The sequence below is a fragment of the Humulus lupulus genome, chromosome 2 (assembly GCF_963169125.1).
Source record: "Humulus lupulus chromosome 2, drHumLupu1.1, whole genome shotgun sequence".
Lineage (NCBI taxonomy): Eukaryota > Viridiplantae > Streptophyta > Magnoliopsida > Rosales > Cannabaceae > Humulus > Humulus lupulus.
Genome location: NC_084794.1, coordinates 64,182,409 through 64,199,941, shown reverse-complemented (window position 1 = coordinate 64,199,941; position 17,533 = coordinate 64,182,409). Strand labels below are relative to the sequence as shown.

Here is a 17,533-nt window from a genome sequence, read left to right as displayed (position 1 = left end):
TGCTAATTCTTAATCGAACCCGAGGTAAGAAAAATGCACCCTGTATATGACATGCATGGTTATTATTGAGGCATGTCGAGTGTTTAAATGTGATGCATGTGATGCACGAGAAATATGTGGTTAAGGCATGTCATGAATGTTAAATATGAGATTGATCAGAGCTTGAGTCTCTATGTTTGTGCATGATCCTAATTATGCTAGCAATTATTAAGTAAGCATATTGAATGCCCTATATTCAGATATTTGACATATGATTTATGCCTGGTAGCATTGCTTACTTATGCGTGGTGCTGACTTACTAGTCAGAATCAGCAATGGTGCCAGATCCGTCTGTGAAGCACTGACTTACTAGTCAAGTTCAACAACGGTATCGAGCACTGGTCGTGTGTTACTGACCTAAGAGTCAGGAGCGGCATAAACGCCATGAACCCAGAGCCGATGAAAGATTAGATCTAATCAACATCTGCATTGAATGACTCATATGGAGCATTGATGCCAGACCGACCCTAAGTTCGATGAAAATTATAAGCGCTTGACTAGTCTATGACTAGTTACTCAGAGCCAGGGCCAAAGGCCTAGGTGACTATCGTCACATGGCTAAGGGAGCGGTACCCACAGTAATGACTCTATGGTCACTCGATAGGTTTATGTTGGTGACTATTTCATCAAATACCTATCTTGTTTAAGCTAGTAAAAGGATCACTTATTTGTAAAGCCCAGGTGACCGTATCGTCACATGGCTAATGGGAACGGAACCCACCTTAGTGACTATTACAACTATCACTCTTCTATTTGGGGCTAAAAGCCCTGGATGATTATTATGATCATCGGTTGATGTTATATACCCATCATTATCAGAACGTATTTGCATGTGTGATTAAGGCTATTATTGCTTGGCATGCACCTTATGATTTGATGACAAGCTATTACTGTTCATGAGCATATTGAGTTTTCTTGCTGGGCTTCGGCTCACGGGTGCTATGTGGAGCAGGTAAAGGCAAAAGAAAGCTGGACCATCCTTGAGTTGGAGAGCTTAGGTGATGACGTGTACATATGCGGCTGCTCGACCACCACAGCCGAGGGTTGAAAGAGGAACTAGGGTTAAACCCTGTTTTGCCGCTTAAATCGGCTGGTTGTAAATATTTTCTTGTAATAGACCTTTAAATTATATTTTTGGGATCCCAATGTATACAGTAAACGTTTTAGTGAAATGTTACATCTTAACCAAAAGTTTTCATCTAAACCGCTAATCATACTTAGTTACACGATTATGACCAAATGACTCGGTTAGCGAGTTTAGCACTGTTTAAAATGTGCACAGTAACAGTCCCTGGAGTTAGGACGTTACAAGGCCCCTCTACCACAAGGCTTCAAGATGCTGACCATGCCACCCTATGATAGTGGCATGGACCCCATAGACCACTTGTCTAAATTCAACAGGTTAATGTCGATGCATCGTGTCTCTGATGATGCTAAGTGTCATGTGTTTCCGATCACCCTGACGGGACCAATAGATGAATGGTTCAAAAAGCTCCAACCAGGATCCATCCAATCATGGCATCAGTTATCGTCTGCCTTCCAAATACAATTCATTGGAGTTCGGAAGGTAAGCTTCGAGGTCAATGTCTTGGCCAACAGAAAACGAGGGCCCTTCGAGACTCTCAAGGCATACATCAAACGCTTCAAGGAGGAAGCGGTGAGAACCAATAGAGTTGATGATGGCCAACAATTGATGGCATTACAAGCTGGCATCCGCGCGGGGTCCCCACTTTGGGATGACCTATAGGGGAGGGGATGCCGACGACTCAATGACTTCATTCGTCAAGCACAAGAATATATCAGCTGGGAGGATGCCCAGATTGGGACGTTCGGAGTACCCGCTGCTTTCCCTACTTTGGCCATGCCTGGCCCCGTGGCTTCAGGAATCCAATATTCCCCTTTTGCTCCCGTCCAACCGAAATTAGGGGGAGTCCAACCCAGCCAAAGTGCTCCACCTTTCGGTTATAGCACCATGCCCGCACCTGGATTCAGTATGGCTCCGGCAGGGTACGGGGCGACGCCCACTGGATACAGTGCTTTTCAGCCTGCATTTAGTGCTGGAGTTGCTGCTCCATCCCAGCCTCCTGAATCCAGTCGAGCTCCCAGCAGTAGTAAACGCTGGGGGAAGGGCAAGGGTCGAAGGCCTAAGGGAAGTGGAACCGCACAGGCTGAACAGGGAGCCACATCTGGCGAAAAGTATGTCTCGCAGTATTCCGAGTACACTGACTTGGTAGACTCCTAAGAAAATATCTTCGTGGCCACAATGCAACACGTTCACTACAGGAAGTCGCAGCCCATTTGGAGAGACAGGGAAAGGTGGGACCCTGACAAATTTTGACGTTTCCATAATGACATAGGGCACCACACCAATGAGTGCCGCCAGCTCAAGGATGAGATCGAGAATCTTACATCTCCACCAATATGCTAAGGGTGGGGCGCGCTAGGCACAACCCCCCATGGCAGGACCGCTCGTACCGCTTGTTGCTCCACAGGTTCCAGCAATTGCTCTTGTGGTTCCACAACATCCAGTGGCCCAAGGACCTCCTCTGGTGAATGGGCGAGTAAGAACCATCTCTTAGGAGGGCCCCACTTAGGTGGCGCCTCCTAAAGCTTGCAGAACAGGTATTCGCGAGCTTTGAAACACGATGATGAGGTGATGGCTTTGGCTCAGTTGCCTGCCCAAATGCTCTGAATGACTGAACAACTCATAACATTCTCCGAAGACAATGCTCGGATAGTGCATTTCCCGCACCATGACCCGTTGGTAATTGAGAGCCAACTCTCCAACAAAATAGTGGCGCGGATTTTGGTAGACAACGGGAGTTCGGTGAACATCCTGTTTAAGTCAGCCTTTGAGAAAATAGGGCTGACCACGGCAGACTTGTCCCCATGTGCCTCAAATCTCTACGGATTCTCGGGAGAGGCCCTCATCCTGATGGGACAGATAAAGCTCCTTATAACGCTTGGAGAGGTGCCTCGCCAAACCTTCAAATACTGCACCTTTGTGGTGGTAGACTGTTCCTCGGTGTACAACACCATTTTGGGACGACCTGCATTGGTGGAGTTCGGAGTCGTCACTTCCATCCGCCATTTGTGCATGAAGTTCCCCAATAAGGCAAGAATTGGCACGGTCCGGGGAGACCAGAAAGAGGCATGACAGTGTTACAATGTCTCCCTCAAAACTCCTATGATGGTGATGGAGGAAGAAGGCCCTGAGAAGCCCGAGGCATCGGAGGTACAAGTTGTCGAAGAGATCGGGCCTGACGAGTTGGACCCGATGGTTCAAGAGGAGAGGTCCATTGAACCGATAGAGGAGGTAGAGGAGGTAGTTCTTGATACCTTCACCCCTAATAGAAAAATAAAAGTTGGGGGAAGCTTGAAAATGGAAGTTCGAGAGGCGATGGTGTGCTTCCTTTGAGAAAACCAAAACATGTTCACATGGTCGCATTCTGAAATGACTGGTATTGATCCGAACATCATATGCCATGTGTAATGCCCCAAAATCCCTAATGAGGTTAATGGTTGGATTAGAAGGTCGGGAGGGCCATAATTGATTTATTACACCATTAAATGATTATGTGAATTATATTATTATATGATGATAAATGCATGCATGTGGGTCCATTTTTCATTATAAGGGCATTTTGGTAATTTGGCCCGTTGAGGGCATATTTGTATATTTTCATGCATGTTGGTGAATTATGGATGAGGCCACATTATTATGTGGATTTGTTCGAGCTATTCGGCATGAGACGATCCTAGAATGCTAGTTAGCAGTTTGGTCATATTGGGGTTATTTCAGGGCTCGTGGTGAGTCTCGGGATAATTTGATGATTAGTACATTACCGGGAATTAAAGGGTAATGGGATATGATTTATTAGTATTTGAGAATATTGGAAATAACGGGAATTGGAGGACGTTAATTATAATTAACGAGGTAGGCGGGAAATGATGATTTTGCCCTTGCTAGCTTTAGAAGGGTTTTACTTAACCTAGGGGCATTTTGGTCTTTTGACCTTAGGTGACATATGAACTAGAAGGTAGTAGAAAGCTAAAGCAAAATAGAGCATTCCTTCTTCTCTCCCAAGATCATCTCTTCCTTCTCCTTTCCTTTGAAATTTTGAAGCAAGTTTGAGGATTTAAGCTAGGAAATTAAAGCTTGAGGGTCTATGATTATGTTCTACCATTGAAGATGGTTTAATCTTGAGCTTAAGGTAAGATTTCAGTTCATTTTTCTGGTTCCTTGCTCTTTTTTTTTTTTTTTGTGTTAGTTTTGAGCTTGAAGTTTGATTATAGGAGTGGGAATTTGATGAGGTTTTAAATTGTTTAAAGCTTGGGTTTTGTGGTTAAACTAGTGGACATGATGTGTTGGTGATTAGTTGTGATTTTTGGGTTGATTTGATAAGAGTTTGATGAGGTTTTAATGGGAGAAAACAGGGGTTTCCTGCTGATGGGAAGGTAGGGCCGCGGTGAAAGGTTGGTATGCCGCGGCGCAAGGTGCAGACAGAGAAGAGGTTGGCGCCTCTATTTGGGAGGCAAGTCGTGGCTCAGTGGGGTAGGGCCGCGACTCTCAGTGGCATTTTTGGCCAGAATTATGTTTTAGTTGTGGGGACTTAAACCTTAGGCCTTGTGATCATTCCTATTACTCGGTTTAGTGGGATTCGACATCCCAGAGGCTAAGTCTTGGTCCGGGAACCTTTTATTATTCATTTTATTGATAAGAGTTTATATTTGGTTATGACTAGGTGACCGCTAAGGGACTTAAGGACTGATCGTTCTCAAGGGTTGTTCTTATATTATTCCATGCTCGAACCAGAGGTAAGAAAACTGCACCCAGTATGTGACATGCATGTTTATTAATGAGGCATGTTGAGTGCTTTATATGTGGACATTGATTGCATATTAAATTCTTAGCAATCTTTCTTACTTGTGAATGGTACTGACTTATTAGTCAGAAACGACAATGGTGTCAGTATTGATTATGAAGCTGTGACTTATTAGTCAAGTTCGGCAGTAGTACTGAGCATTGGTCGTATGGTATTGACTTATGAGTCAAGAACAGTATTAGCGTGTTTAACACAATCCGAAAAGATTATATCTAATCGACATAAGCATTATCATCATAAGCATGAAATGCTTGACCGACCTTAAGTTCGATGAAAACAAAAGCGCTTGTCTAGTCTAAAGGCTAGTTACTTAGAGCCAGAGCCAAAAGGCTAAGGTGACCGACATGTCACATGGCTTAGGGAGCGAATCCCCAGAGATGGACTTATTAGTCATCTATTTAAGGAGCAGAACCCTAGAGATGGACTTATTAGTCATCTATACAGGGAACAAATACTTAGAGGTTGACTTATTAGTCAGTTGCCCAAGTTTGTGACTCCATGGCCAATTATATGATTAGGGTGCAGAGCCCTAAAGATAGACTTATTAGTCATTTATTCAGAGTATGACTTAATAGTCACATATCTAATTGGACTGCAAGCCCCAGCATGATTATCCTAATCTTTATTGATCTTCACTTATCTGATTTAGGCTACAAGCCCAGTATGATTATCATAATCATCAATTGATATTATATACATGCAATAATGAGTTTTCTTGCTGAGCCTTGGCTCACGGGTGCTATGTGGTGCAGGTAAAGGGAAAGAAAAGCTCACCCAGCCTTGAGTGGAGAGCTTAGGTGGCGATGTGTACATATGTGGCCGCTTGACCACCACGGCCAAGGTGTTTCTCAGAAGAACTAGGGGTTAACCCTATTTTTGCCGCTTAGGTCGGCGAGCTGTATTTTTTACACTGTAATGACTATTTTGGATTGTAAATAACTTGAAAAATACTTTTATGGGCCCATGTACAGTTTTATGTTTTAAATAAAATATATCATTTCTTTTGATAGAGATTTTTCAACTTAGCCTATTAATGACACCTAGATGCACGTTTATAACCAAATGACTCGATTAGCGAGTAAATCATGGTTTAAAGTTCACAGTAACGGTCTTGGAGTAACTAGGGCGTTACAACTTGGTATCAGAGCATGCCAAGGTTTAGGGTTCCTGTAGACTAGATGGGCATGTACACTCGCAACTGAAGAGAAGCTTGACTCATGGTTTGGTAATTATTTATGTGGCTATGTGTTTAACTGCTTAAATATAACATAAATGCTTTACCTGCCTACATGAGATATATTAATAAGGTTGGGCCTTAACTACTGCATCATAGGCAAGAACGTGCTTATTAGTACTGATATTGCTATAACATACTTATTAGTATTGTTCATTGTGAATTATCAATTGATACGTGTTAAATGTTAAATGTTATGATCATGTATCCATTTGTATATCTGTATAATTGTGGAATATGGGTGATTATCTGTTGATCTTGGACCGTGAAGCGGCAAGAGGTTTAGTTATCACTGTCTAACTGGTTGCATTGACTATTGCAACAAGGTTTAAGATATAAGAATGATTCCAAGACAGACAGATTCATCAGCTGGCCAGGAAGATCAAGGCCAGAATGACAGACAGGGTCAAGAGAATGACCAGAATCAGGTTCCACAGCCAGCTCTTGATAACTGACAGTAGTTGTTTAATGATTTACAGGCCAGAGTATTGAGGCAGGAAGAAGAAATCTGCCTCTTGAGACAACAATAAGTTCCTGCAGGGAACAGTTTACCTGAGGCACCACCTATATCGGTGCCAACAGTTGAGTAGTTGCCTGAGGCTGGAAGAAAATGGGAACCTCTTTATGAAAGGTTCAGGAAACAGCAACCTCCAGTTTTTTAGGGTAGTGCAGATCTAGCTAAGGCTGATCAATGGATGAGTATGATTACCATCATCCTTGACTTCATGAGGGTGTCTGGTAATGAGAGGGTGGCCTGTGCCACATACATGTTTCAGGAGGATGCTCGAATTTGGTGGGAAGTTATATCCCAAACCAAAAACATCAATGGCCTGAGTTGGGAAGAGTTTCAGACTCTGTTTAATGAGAAGTACTACAATGATGCCATCAGGGCTGCTAAAGCATAAAAGTTTATCAGATTACTTCAGGGGAGTCTATCAGTGACTGAGTATGCTCTGAAGTTTGATAGAATGGCAAATTTTTCTAGGGAGCCAGTGCCCACTGAAGGGACCAGAAGGGAGAGGTTTCTCCAGGGGCTACAACTTAGATTAGCCCGGGATGTTCGTATCACCACTGTGGCTGGAGTTACCACCTATGCACAAGTGGTTGAGAAGGCACTTACAGCTGAGAGCATAGAGAACAAGATCTGGCGGGACAATGCAGCTAGAAGAGAGTTGAGGAGGACAGGTCCTCCATTTGTGGGTTTAGGTAGGGGCGGAGGCCCCAGTGATTAGAAGAGGAAGGCTCCTGATACCTTCCCAACTCCAGGTTCTAATAGGCAACCACGTGGTATTTCAATGGGCCGCTAGGTTAGCAGTGAGGCCTGGAGGACTTATCCAAAGTGCCCTAGGTGCAAGAGACGCCATTTGGGGGAGTGTAGGGCAAAGGCTTGCTTCTTATGTGGGGCAGTGGTACATTTCAAGAAAGATTGCCCTAAAACAAGAAAGGAAGAACCCAAAAATGCAGATAGCTCGGCCCTAGCTCGAGTGTTCGCATTGACTCAAGTAGAAGTTGAGGCTTCACCCTCAGTAGTTATAGGTCAGCTTCTTAGTGATGGAACCCCTTATACTGTTTTGATTGATTCTAGTGCTACACATTCTTTTATTGCTAGTAGAATTATTGATAGACTGTGTAGACCATGTGATTATTATGCTGTGGGGTTCGGGACCTTATTACCCACTGGGGAGTTAGTGGTATCCAGGAGATGGGTCAGATCTTTGCTAGTGACAGTGGAGGGCAGAGAGTTGTCAGTGGATTTGATAGAGTTAGTTATGACTGACTTTGACATGATTTTGGGTATGGATTGGTTAGTGAAGTATGGGGAAACCATAGATTGCAGAAGGAAGATGGTCACATTTGAGCCTGAAGGTGGGGATCCTTTTGTGTTTGTTGGTACTGTGCATGGACCTCGTATACCTATGATATCTGGTTTGAGGGCTAGAGACCTATTGCAAGGAGGTTGCATAGGATTCTTAGCCAGTGTGGTTAACACCACTCAGGTCATGCTAGTGAGACCAGAAGAGACCAGACTAGTCTGTGAGTTTCTGGATGTGTTTCTAGAAGATTTACCAGGGTTGCCACCACACAGAGAGATTAATTTTGTGATAGAACTGGCACCAGGGATGGAGCCAATGTCTAGAGGACCTTACAGAATGGCCCCAGCTGAGTTAAAAGAATTGAAACTACAGTTGCAAGAGCTGCTAGATTTGGGTTTTATCAGACCTAGCTTCTCACCTTGGGGTGCACCAATTTTTTTTGTGAAAAAGAAAGATGGTTCTCTGAGGATCTGCATTGATTACAGAGAACTGAATAAGTTAACAATAAAAAAACAAGTATCATCTGCCAAGGATAGATGATTTGTTTGATCAGTTGTAGGGAAAAAGGGTGTTCTCAAAGATAGACCTTCGTTTTGGTTATCATCAGTTGAGGGTCAAGGAGGGATACATACCAAAGACTGCTTTTCGCACTAGATATGGGCATTATGAGTTCTTAGTCATGTCCTTTGGATTGACTAATGCCCCAACTGCTTTTATGGGTTTGATGAACAGAGTGTTCATGGATTATTTGGACCAATTTGTGATCGTCTTCATCGATGATATTCTGGTTTATTCTTAGTTAGAGTTAGAACATGAGCAACATCTAAGGTTGGTTGTATAGAGACTGAGGGAACACAGACTGTTTTCAAAGTTCAAGAAATGTGAGTTCTGGTTATCTCATGTATCTTTCCTTGGGCACATTGTCAGTAAGGAGGTGATTAAAGTAGATCTAGCCAAGATTGAGGCAATCAAAGATTGGCCAAGGCCAAAGAATGCTTCAGAGGTGAGAAGTTTCCTTGGTTTGACAGGTTATTACAGATGTTTCGTGGAAGGGTTCTCTAAGATTGCCACTTCATTGACTGAGCTGACACGCAAGAACCAGAAGTTTGTGTGGTCAGACAGGTGTGAGAACAGCTTCCAGGAACTGAAACAGAGGTTGATTACAGCTCAATTTCTAAGTCCTCCAACAGATCAGGAGAAGTTTGTGATATATTGTGATGCCTCACATCAGGGTTTGGGTTGTGTTTTTTGATGCAGTTAGGGAAGGTGATTGCTTATGCCTCACGTCAGCTGAAGGATTATGAACTGAGATATCCCACTCATGATCTAGAGTTGGCAGTTGTGGTCTTTGCATTAAAGGTATGGAGGCATTACCTTTATGGGGAGAAGTGTGAGATTTACACTGACCACAAGAGCCTGAAGTACTTCTTCACGCAGAAAAATTTGAATATGAGACAAAGGCATTGGCTGGAGTTAGTAAAGGATTATGATTGTGAGATCTTGTATCATCCAGGAAAGGACAACGTGGTAGCTGATGCTTTAGGCTGGAAAGATCTGGGACAAATTTATAGTGCATGGATAATATCCAGAAAGTTAGCAGAGGATATGACCAAAGCTGGTATAGAGTTGCTAGTGGGCCAATTGGCCAATATTATGTTACAATCTACACTGTTGGAAAGAATAAATGAGGGTCAGTTGGGTGATCCACAGCTGATCAAGATTAGAGAGGATATTTTGGTTGGAGTATCCAGAGATTACACAGTGTCTGAGATGGGCTTATTGAGATACAAGGGTCGGATATGTGTTCCGTTAGACACTGTTATGAGGCAAGAGATTCTGGATGAATCTCATACTACTCCTTACTCTTTGCATCCAAGAACCACGAAGATGTATCAAGATGTGAGATCACTGTATTAGTGGCTTGGGATGAAGATGGATGTAGTGGAATATGTGGCTAAGTGCTTGACATGTCAATAGGTCAAGGCTGAGCACCAGAGGCCAGTAGAGTTATTGCAGCCTCTAGACATCCCAGAGTGGAAATGGGAAGACATCACGATGGATTTTGTGGTGGGGTTACCCAGGACTGTTGGTCAACATGATTCAGTATGGGTTATTGTGGATCGCTATACCAAGTCAGCTCACTTCTTACCAGTGAGGACTACTTATACATTTGACCAGTACGCAGATCTCTATGTGAGAGAGATCGTGCACCTCCATGGAGCACCGAGGTTGATCGTGTCAGATCGGGACCCCACTTTTACTTCCAAGTTCTGGGGGAGTTTACAGAAGGCCATGGGAACACAGTTAAAGTTCAGTACTGCTTATCATCCTTAGATAGATGGACAATCTGAGAGGACGATCCAGATATTAGAAGACATGCTGCGGGTATGTGTGCTGGACTTTGGTGGATCCTGGAGTAAGTATCTACCTTTGATAGAGCTTTCTTACAACAACAACAGTTATCAGTCTACCATTAGGGTGGCACCTTATGAGATGTTGTATGGTATTAAATGCAGATCTCCCATTCATTGGGATGAGACAGGAGAAAAGAGATACTTGGGTCCTGAGGCAGTTCAGAGGACTAGTGAGGCCATTGAAAAGATTAGAGCTCAGATGCTTGCTTCTCAAAGTAGACAGAAAAGTTATGCAGACCCCAAACGCAGGAATGTGGAATTCCAAGTGGGAGACTATGTCTTCCTTAGAGTCTCGCGCATGGAAAGGGTGAGAAGATTTGGGGAGAAGGGCAAGCTGAGCCCTAGATTTGTGGGTCCATTTGAGATCCTGGAGAGGATTGGTCAGGTGGCTTACAGGTTGGCCTTACCAGCGGCATTGTCATCTATGCATAACATATTTCATGTTTCAGCTCTTCGGAGGTATGTATCTGATGTGACTCATGTTTTGAGTTACAAAGATTTGGAGCTTGAGGAAAATCTCTCCTATGAGGAACAACTAGTCCAGACACTTGACAGAAAGGAGAACGTCCTCATGAATAAAATGATACATTTGGTTAAGGTATTATGGAGGAAAAACAAGGTCGAGGAAGCGACCTGGGAGCTGGAGTCAGATATGCAGAATCAGTATCCTGAGCTGTTTAGGTAAATTTCGAGGACGAAATTTCTGTAAGGAGGAAATAGTTGTAATGCCCCAAAATCCCTAATGAGGTTAATTGTTGGATTAGAAGGCCGGGAGGGCCATAGTTGATTTATTATGCCATGAAATGATTATATGCATGATTATGTGAATTATATTATTATATGATGATAAATGCATGCATGTGGGTCTATTTTTCATTATAAGGGCATTTTTGTAATTTGGCCCGTTGAGGGCATATTTGTATATTTTCATGCATGTTGGTGAATTATGGATGAGGCCACATTATTATGTGGATTTGTTCGAGCTATTCAGCATGAGGCGATCCTAGAATGCTAGCTAGTGGTTTGGTCATATTGGGGTTATTTCGGGGCTCGGGGTGAGTCTCGGGGTAATTTGATGATTAGTACATTACCAGAATTAAAGGGTAATGGGATATGATTTATTAGTATTTGAGGATATTGGGAATAATGGGAATTGAAGGACGTTAACTATAATTAACGAGATAGGCAGGAAAGGGCGATTTTGCCCTTGCTAGCTTTAGAAGGGTTTTACTTAACCTAGGGGCATTTTGGTCTTTTGACCTTAGGTGATATATGAACTAGAAGGCTGTAGAAAGCTGAAGCAAAACAGAGCATTCCTTCTTCTCTCCCATGATCATCTCTTCCTTCTCCTTTCCTTTGAAATTTTGAAGCAAGTTTGAGGATGCAAGCTAGGAAATTAGAGCTTGAGGGTCTAGGATTGTGTTCTACCATTGAAGAGGGTTTAGTCTTCAGCTTGAGGTAAGGTTTGAGTTCATTTTTCTGGTTCCTTGCTCTATTTTTTTCTGTGTTAGTTATGAGCTTGAAGTTTTGATTATAGAAGTGGGAATTTGATGAGGTTTTAAATGGTTTAAAGCTTGGGTTTTGTGATTAAAATAGTGGAAATGATGTGTTGGTGATTGATTGTGATTTCTTGGTTGATTTGATAAGAGTTTGATGAGGTTTTGATGGGAGAAAACAGGAATTTTCTGGCTGATGGGCAGGTAGGGCCGCAACGTAAGGTTGGTATGCCGCGGTGATAACTCTACAAAATAGAGTTATTTTACTACTTTTTATATGCTAATTGTTGCTTAGTTCTTGAGTTTTTTATTAACTTATTAAGTTTTTATGTAATTTTTAATTTATTAGTCTTATTGTAGTTTTATATGTTTTTATAGATATTTTATTATAATATGTTGTAGTTTAATTATTTGAAATTTGTGTTGATAGATTATAAGTTAAAAAATGTGATTTTATTGAACTTAATTCCCAAAGTAAATTAAATTTCAATTAGTATTTTCATGGACTTAATATGAGTTATTTTATAATTGAAAATATTTGATTCTAATTTATTATTTACTTATTTTGTAGGATGTACTTTGCAATTTTTTATGCTTGAAAAAGAAGAGAAAAGGAAATAAAAGTGGCATTTGTGAAGAGGAAATAGCAAATTTTGGCACAAGGCCATCTCATTTCAACACCCCACGGATTGGGCCTCTCTGGGCCCGAAGCCTCCCAGCCTGTCTTCCTCAAGCCCAGGCCCGCTCCTGCCACTCTTTGCCCAGTCCGAAGCCCACAAGCTCACCCCAGGCCCACGGTTCCTTCCCAGGGTGTTGCCCCTGCCTCCTGAAGCTACCCCAGCCGAGCATCACATGATGCATCTCAACAGCCAGTTGTCAACCGCCTGGCACACCACCTCACCCTGAAGCAATCTCCCATCAGCTTCAGCATATAGCCCAATCACACCCCAACGCCCCTGCTCCAACTGCTCTTCTCACCAGCTTCTGGGCCGCCTACCACCAGCCAGGCCCAACACCAACTCAGCCGAACCCGCCCTGCCACAGCCACAAAAATACCAAAAAAAAATCATGTTTTTATTCCCAATGTTTTTCACTCAAATATCAATTTACTCTTCTCTATTTTTCTTACCTAAATAAACATTCATAATTCATTTTTTTTACCCTAGCTTTTCACTAATCTTTTACCCAACCAAACATTTCATCTTTCCAATACTCTTACACTTACTCTATTTATCCTACCACTTCCCAACACAATTAAATTAATCAATTTATTTATTTTAATTTGATTAATTTAATCTCCATATTTTGCCTATAAATAGAGTCTTGTAAGACCATTTGGGGGCTCTTCTTCATCTTTTCAACCTCTACTACACTTCATATTTTCTCTCTTCTTTTCACTATTTTCTCTACCATTTTTCATCTTTTGAAGAGCATGTTAAGTATGTTATTTTGTAATTTTTATTTCAATCTAATTATGAGCTTCTAATCTTTTTTCAAGATTATTAAGATGACGATGAAGCAAAATGTAACTAGATAGTATTTTTTATTGTATGTTGATTTCCCATTTGTGCAACATTGTTTATGGATTTTTCTATCAAAGATATGTATTTTTCATCTATTATTTATTGTTAAAGCATATTACACTTAGTTCTTCATTATGCAAAAATATGATATTCTTTGATTAAATGTTTTTCATTAAATTGTTCACATCTAATTCTTAGAGCATAAGTATCATATTTTGCCTAAACATAATCTCTTTGATTTTTTGTAGTTTCATTAGGTTGTAACACAACTAATGCTTAAAAATTATATCTTATATAAGTGAAGAAAAATCCTACCTTTTTTAAAGTAACTTGTGCTTGAATAAAAAATGTATTTTGAAAAAAATATAGTGTAAGTTATATCAACTATATCTAAACTTGGGAATCAATATACTTATAAATATTATTGAACTTGCATTTTGTGGATTCTAATATCTTAATAATCTTATTTTACATATCTCATTTGAAAACCATTTTTCTATTTAATCATTAATCTTTTTATTACTTGTCTTTTATTTTTCTAAAGCAAAATCTCATCAAATATTTGGAACTAGGTTAGAATCTTCTTGCTTTGTTTGAAATAGTTTCTTTTGATGTTAGTCAACTCCCATGGGTTCGACCTCGTACTTACATGAACATTATATTCCGAAACGATTCGTGCACTTGCGAGTATAATTATTAAAACACCCTCTTTTGGGATCAACAAGTTTTTGTCGCCGTTGCCAGGGAGTTGCAAAGAAGAGAAACAATTTGTGTCAAGGTGAGTAAAAGTCTTCTATTAGTTATTTTATTTTTATTTGCACTATCATCTTAAAAAAAAAAAAGTAAAGTAAGTAAAATATATATATATCTATAAAAAAAATTGAAAAAAAAAGAGTAAAAATCGAAAAAGAAAAAAAAAGAAAGCTATACATATATTTATTTATATTATTATATATTATATTATATATATTTCTTGGTGGTTGATGGCATTTAGTGCCTCCTACATACTTATTAGTTGAGTGCATTTGTGCCTCCTACATACTTGATAGTTGAGTGCAATTTTTGCCTCCTACATACTTGAACAATCTATCTCCTCTAGTGATGGCATTAGTGCCTCCTAGCTTTTATTTTTGTTTATTATCTTAGTTGATGGCATTAGTGCCTCCTAAGTTTTATTATTATTATTATCATTATTATTATTAGTGTTGGTTGATGGCATTAGTGCCTCCTTGCTTTTATTTTTTTTGTTGATCATTTAGTTGATGGCATTAGTGCCTCCTAATTTTTATATAACTATTTACTATTGCTATTGTCATTTTTTTTCTTAATTATCGCATTTAGTTAGTTGTAATTTTATTGTTTAAGAAAATACTTGAAAAAAAAAACTAAAAAACAAAGCTTGTTCTTTCAACATAAGCAATTTTTGCTTAAAGGAAATTTGGCAAAGTTCCCATCCACGCTTATTAATTAACCTCAGGGAGTTGTTATTAAGTTGTGAGTAAGTGGAATCAAATAGGCCTGGGAACAAGTTAAACCAAAAAAAATAAAAAATCATAACAAAAAAAAAAATATATATATATAAATATTATAATCTCTTCTTGTTATAAGTATGCTCTGTGGTTGCGGTTCTTACTGATCTTCCACATCAAAAATTTGTTTTCTTGTGATTGTTTGTGTTACTTGGTGAAATTTGTGACATTTTATGCATCATTGGCATCGTAATTCAAAAAATTGTTTGGTGAAAAAATTAGTGTCTTTACGTGAAATTGAAAGTGTTTTTGAAAGTTTAATCATAATGGAACAAGAAACTAATGTTGTGCAAGAAAAAACTTGGGGGCATGGAGTTAGGGCAGCATCATGCCTCACAGGGAATAACCTAGGAAACTAAGCTCGTCAAGAGGAGTAAGCCTAGCGTCACCACCCCAAGAATAGAAAATCCTAGAAAACTAGTCAAGTCTAGCCAAGAAGACTAAGATTGTTCTAGGAAGAACAAAACTTAGCACCTAGGAGCTAGATAATCTTAGTAGTGCGAGAATAGAATTTTGTCAACTCTCATGGACACTGAGCCCAAGGAGCTCTGACCAAGTCTCTTGATCTCGATATGCGAACAGAAGGTCAAGTACCCTGTACTTGGCCCCAAGAAATTTGTGACATGGGGAGCTTGGCTAGTCGACAATCGAAGCACCCCTAGTGTCGTTATATCCCATAGCTAGAAAACCTGGAGAAAACCCAGTTGTTATCCCCAAAAATTGGAGATCGATGACGTGGCAATAGAGGTGACAAGTGGCAGTGCATGGTCCGTAAACGACACGTTGATAGTCAATAAATATATTGGCTCCTCAGAGTTGTGATAAAGTGATCTGGCTTAGGAGTGACCCGGTAGACCAATGAAGAGTTTTGACTGGCCAGTCAAGTGTCATGACCGACCAGGCATGACCTTGTCCGACCAGTCATATGATTGTCTGCCCAGGCATGACCTTGTCTGCCCGGGCATGACCTTGTCTGCCCAGTCATGACCATGTCCGACCAGTCATGACCATGTTCGACCAGTCATGACTTGTCTGCCCAGCCAAGTGCATGTCTGCCCAGTCAAGTGCATGTCTGCCCAGCCAAGTGCATGTTTGCCCAGCTGAGTGCATGTCTACCCAACCAAGTGCATGTCTGCCTAGTCAAGTGCATGTCTGCCCAGTCATGACCATGTCCGACCAGTCATGACCATGTCCGACCAGTCATTACATGTCTGCCCAGCCAAGTGCATGTCTGCCCAGTCAAGTGCATGTCTGCCCAGTCAAGTGCATGTCTGCCCAGTTAAGTGCGTGTCTGCCCAGTGAAGGTTTGGCCGACCAGACTGAATGTGATATGGATCGACTAGATGGAGCAGGAATACGTCAAGATTCCCAAAAATGGCTTCAACAAGAATCGGTCTTGACATACGCGGGAATCTCTCAATTTATCCCACAAATTTAGTGTATTGTTATATTTTGAATATTATTGTAATTTTAATATAATGAGAATAATAAAGTATCCCGATTATGGGGGATATCATCTGTACGATCCTGAGCCTATAAATACAAGGCTTATGGCATCATAAAGGGGACTTTGAGGACTTTTGGGACTTTTGATTGAATTCTTATTTTCTAGAGAGAGAGAGTACTTGTATTTGAGAGAATTCATGTATTCTTGTAATCTGCACTGAAGAAACTCAGTTGACCCAGGTTCATCTGATCTTGACTGCAGATCTATAATTACAACTCTAAGTGGATTAGGCTATTACCAACATATTGGGGCTGAACCACTATAAAAATCGTCTGTGTCGTTTATTTCTCTTGAAGGTTTTTATCATTTTTGACGTCTACACGTCGTTGGCCAAAAACGCGGTCAACATTTTGGTGCTTTCATTGAGAGCCTGAAGAGAAAGACAAACGGTCCCTGAAGTATTATGGCGCTTAAGAGCACCAATGCGGCCTCCAAGAAGACAGGCTCCTCTAAAGAGCCTGCTAGATCAGAAGGTCCTGGTCCACAAGACCATGAGACTGAGCCTAGGGTCATGCTCGAGGATGTGACTCCAAAAGTCGAAGAACTCCAGGAAGCCATGGGGGCCTTCCAGGAGGAGATGGCACAATTCCACACCAGACAGGAGGCGTTCGCTGAAGAGATGGCCAGACAGAAAGCCGCGTTAGAGCAGCAAAGGCACGATATGGAGGCCAGAAGTGAAGAGCTCAGACAACAACAGGAGGAGGTCAACCGGAGACATCGTGAAGCAGCACTTGCTCTAGAAGCGGCTACCCAATTGGCCCAATCCAATGCTCAAGCCGCAGCACAAGCAGCCACCCAAGGAGCAAGAAATAATGACGCTGGTCGGAGGACCACTGACAGAGCCGATTCTCGAGGACCGGGCAGAAGCAGGAGTAACCCCCCTGGTCGGGAAGATGATGGGGACCGATCCAGAACTGCCTCGACGCAAAGGGAGCACTCTAGAACCCCCTCCAGGAGCCACCGATCAGAGACTTCTAGATTAGGAAGTCACCGGTTGGGCAGTAAAAAGACTCCACCCAAGCAGGATCAGACCAAGACTCCTCAAGAGAAGAGGACTTCACAATTCATAGATGGGCATGGTCATGATGAGG

General features: G+C 41.3%; 1 protein-coding gene across 1 annotated transcript; it reads left to right on the top strand.

Moving 5' to 3' along the window:
- Nucleotides 1-1,900: 1,900 nt before the first annotated feature.
- Nucleotides 1,901-2,281, top strand: LOC133814344 (uncharacterized). The gene has a single exon (XM_062247315.1). It carries the CDS (start codon nt 1,901-1,903, stop codon nt 2,279-2,281), a length of 381 nt encoding a protein of 126 aa, XP_062103299.1.
- Nucleotides 2,282-17,533: the final 15,252 nt, after the last annotated feature.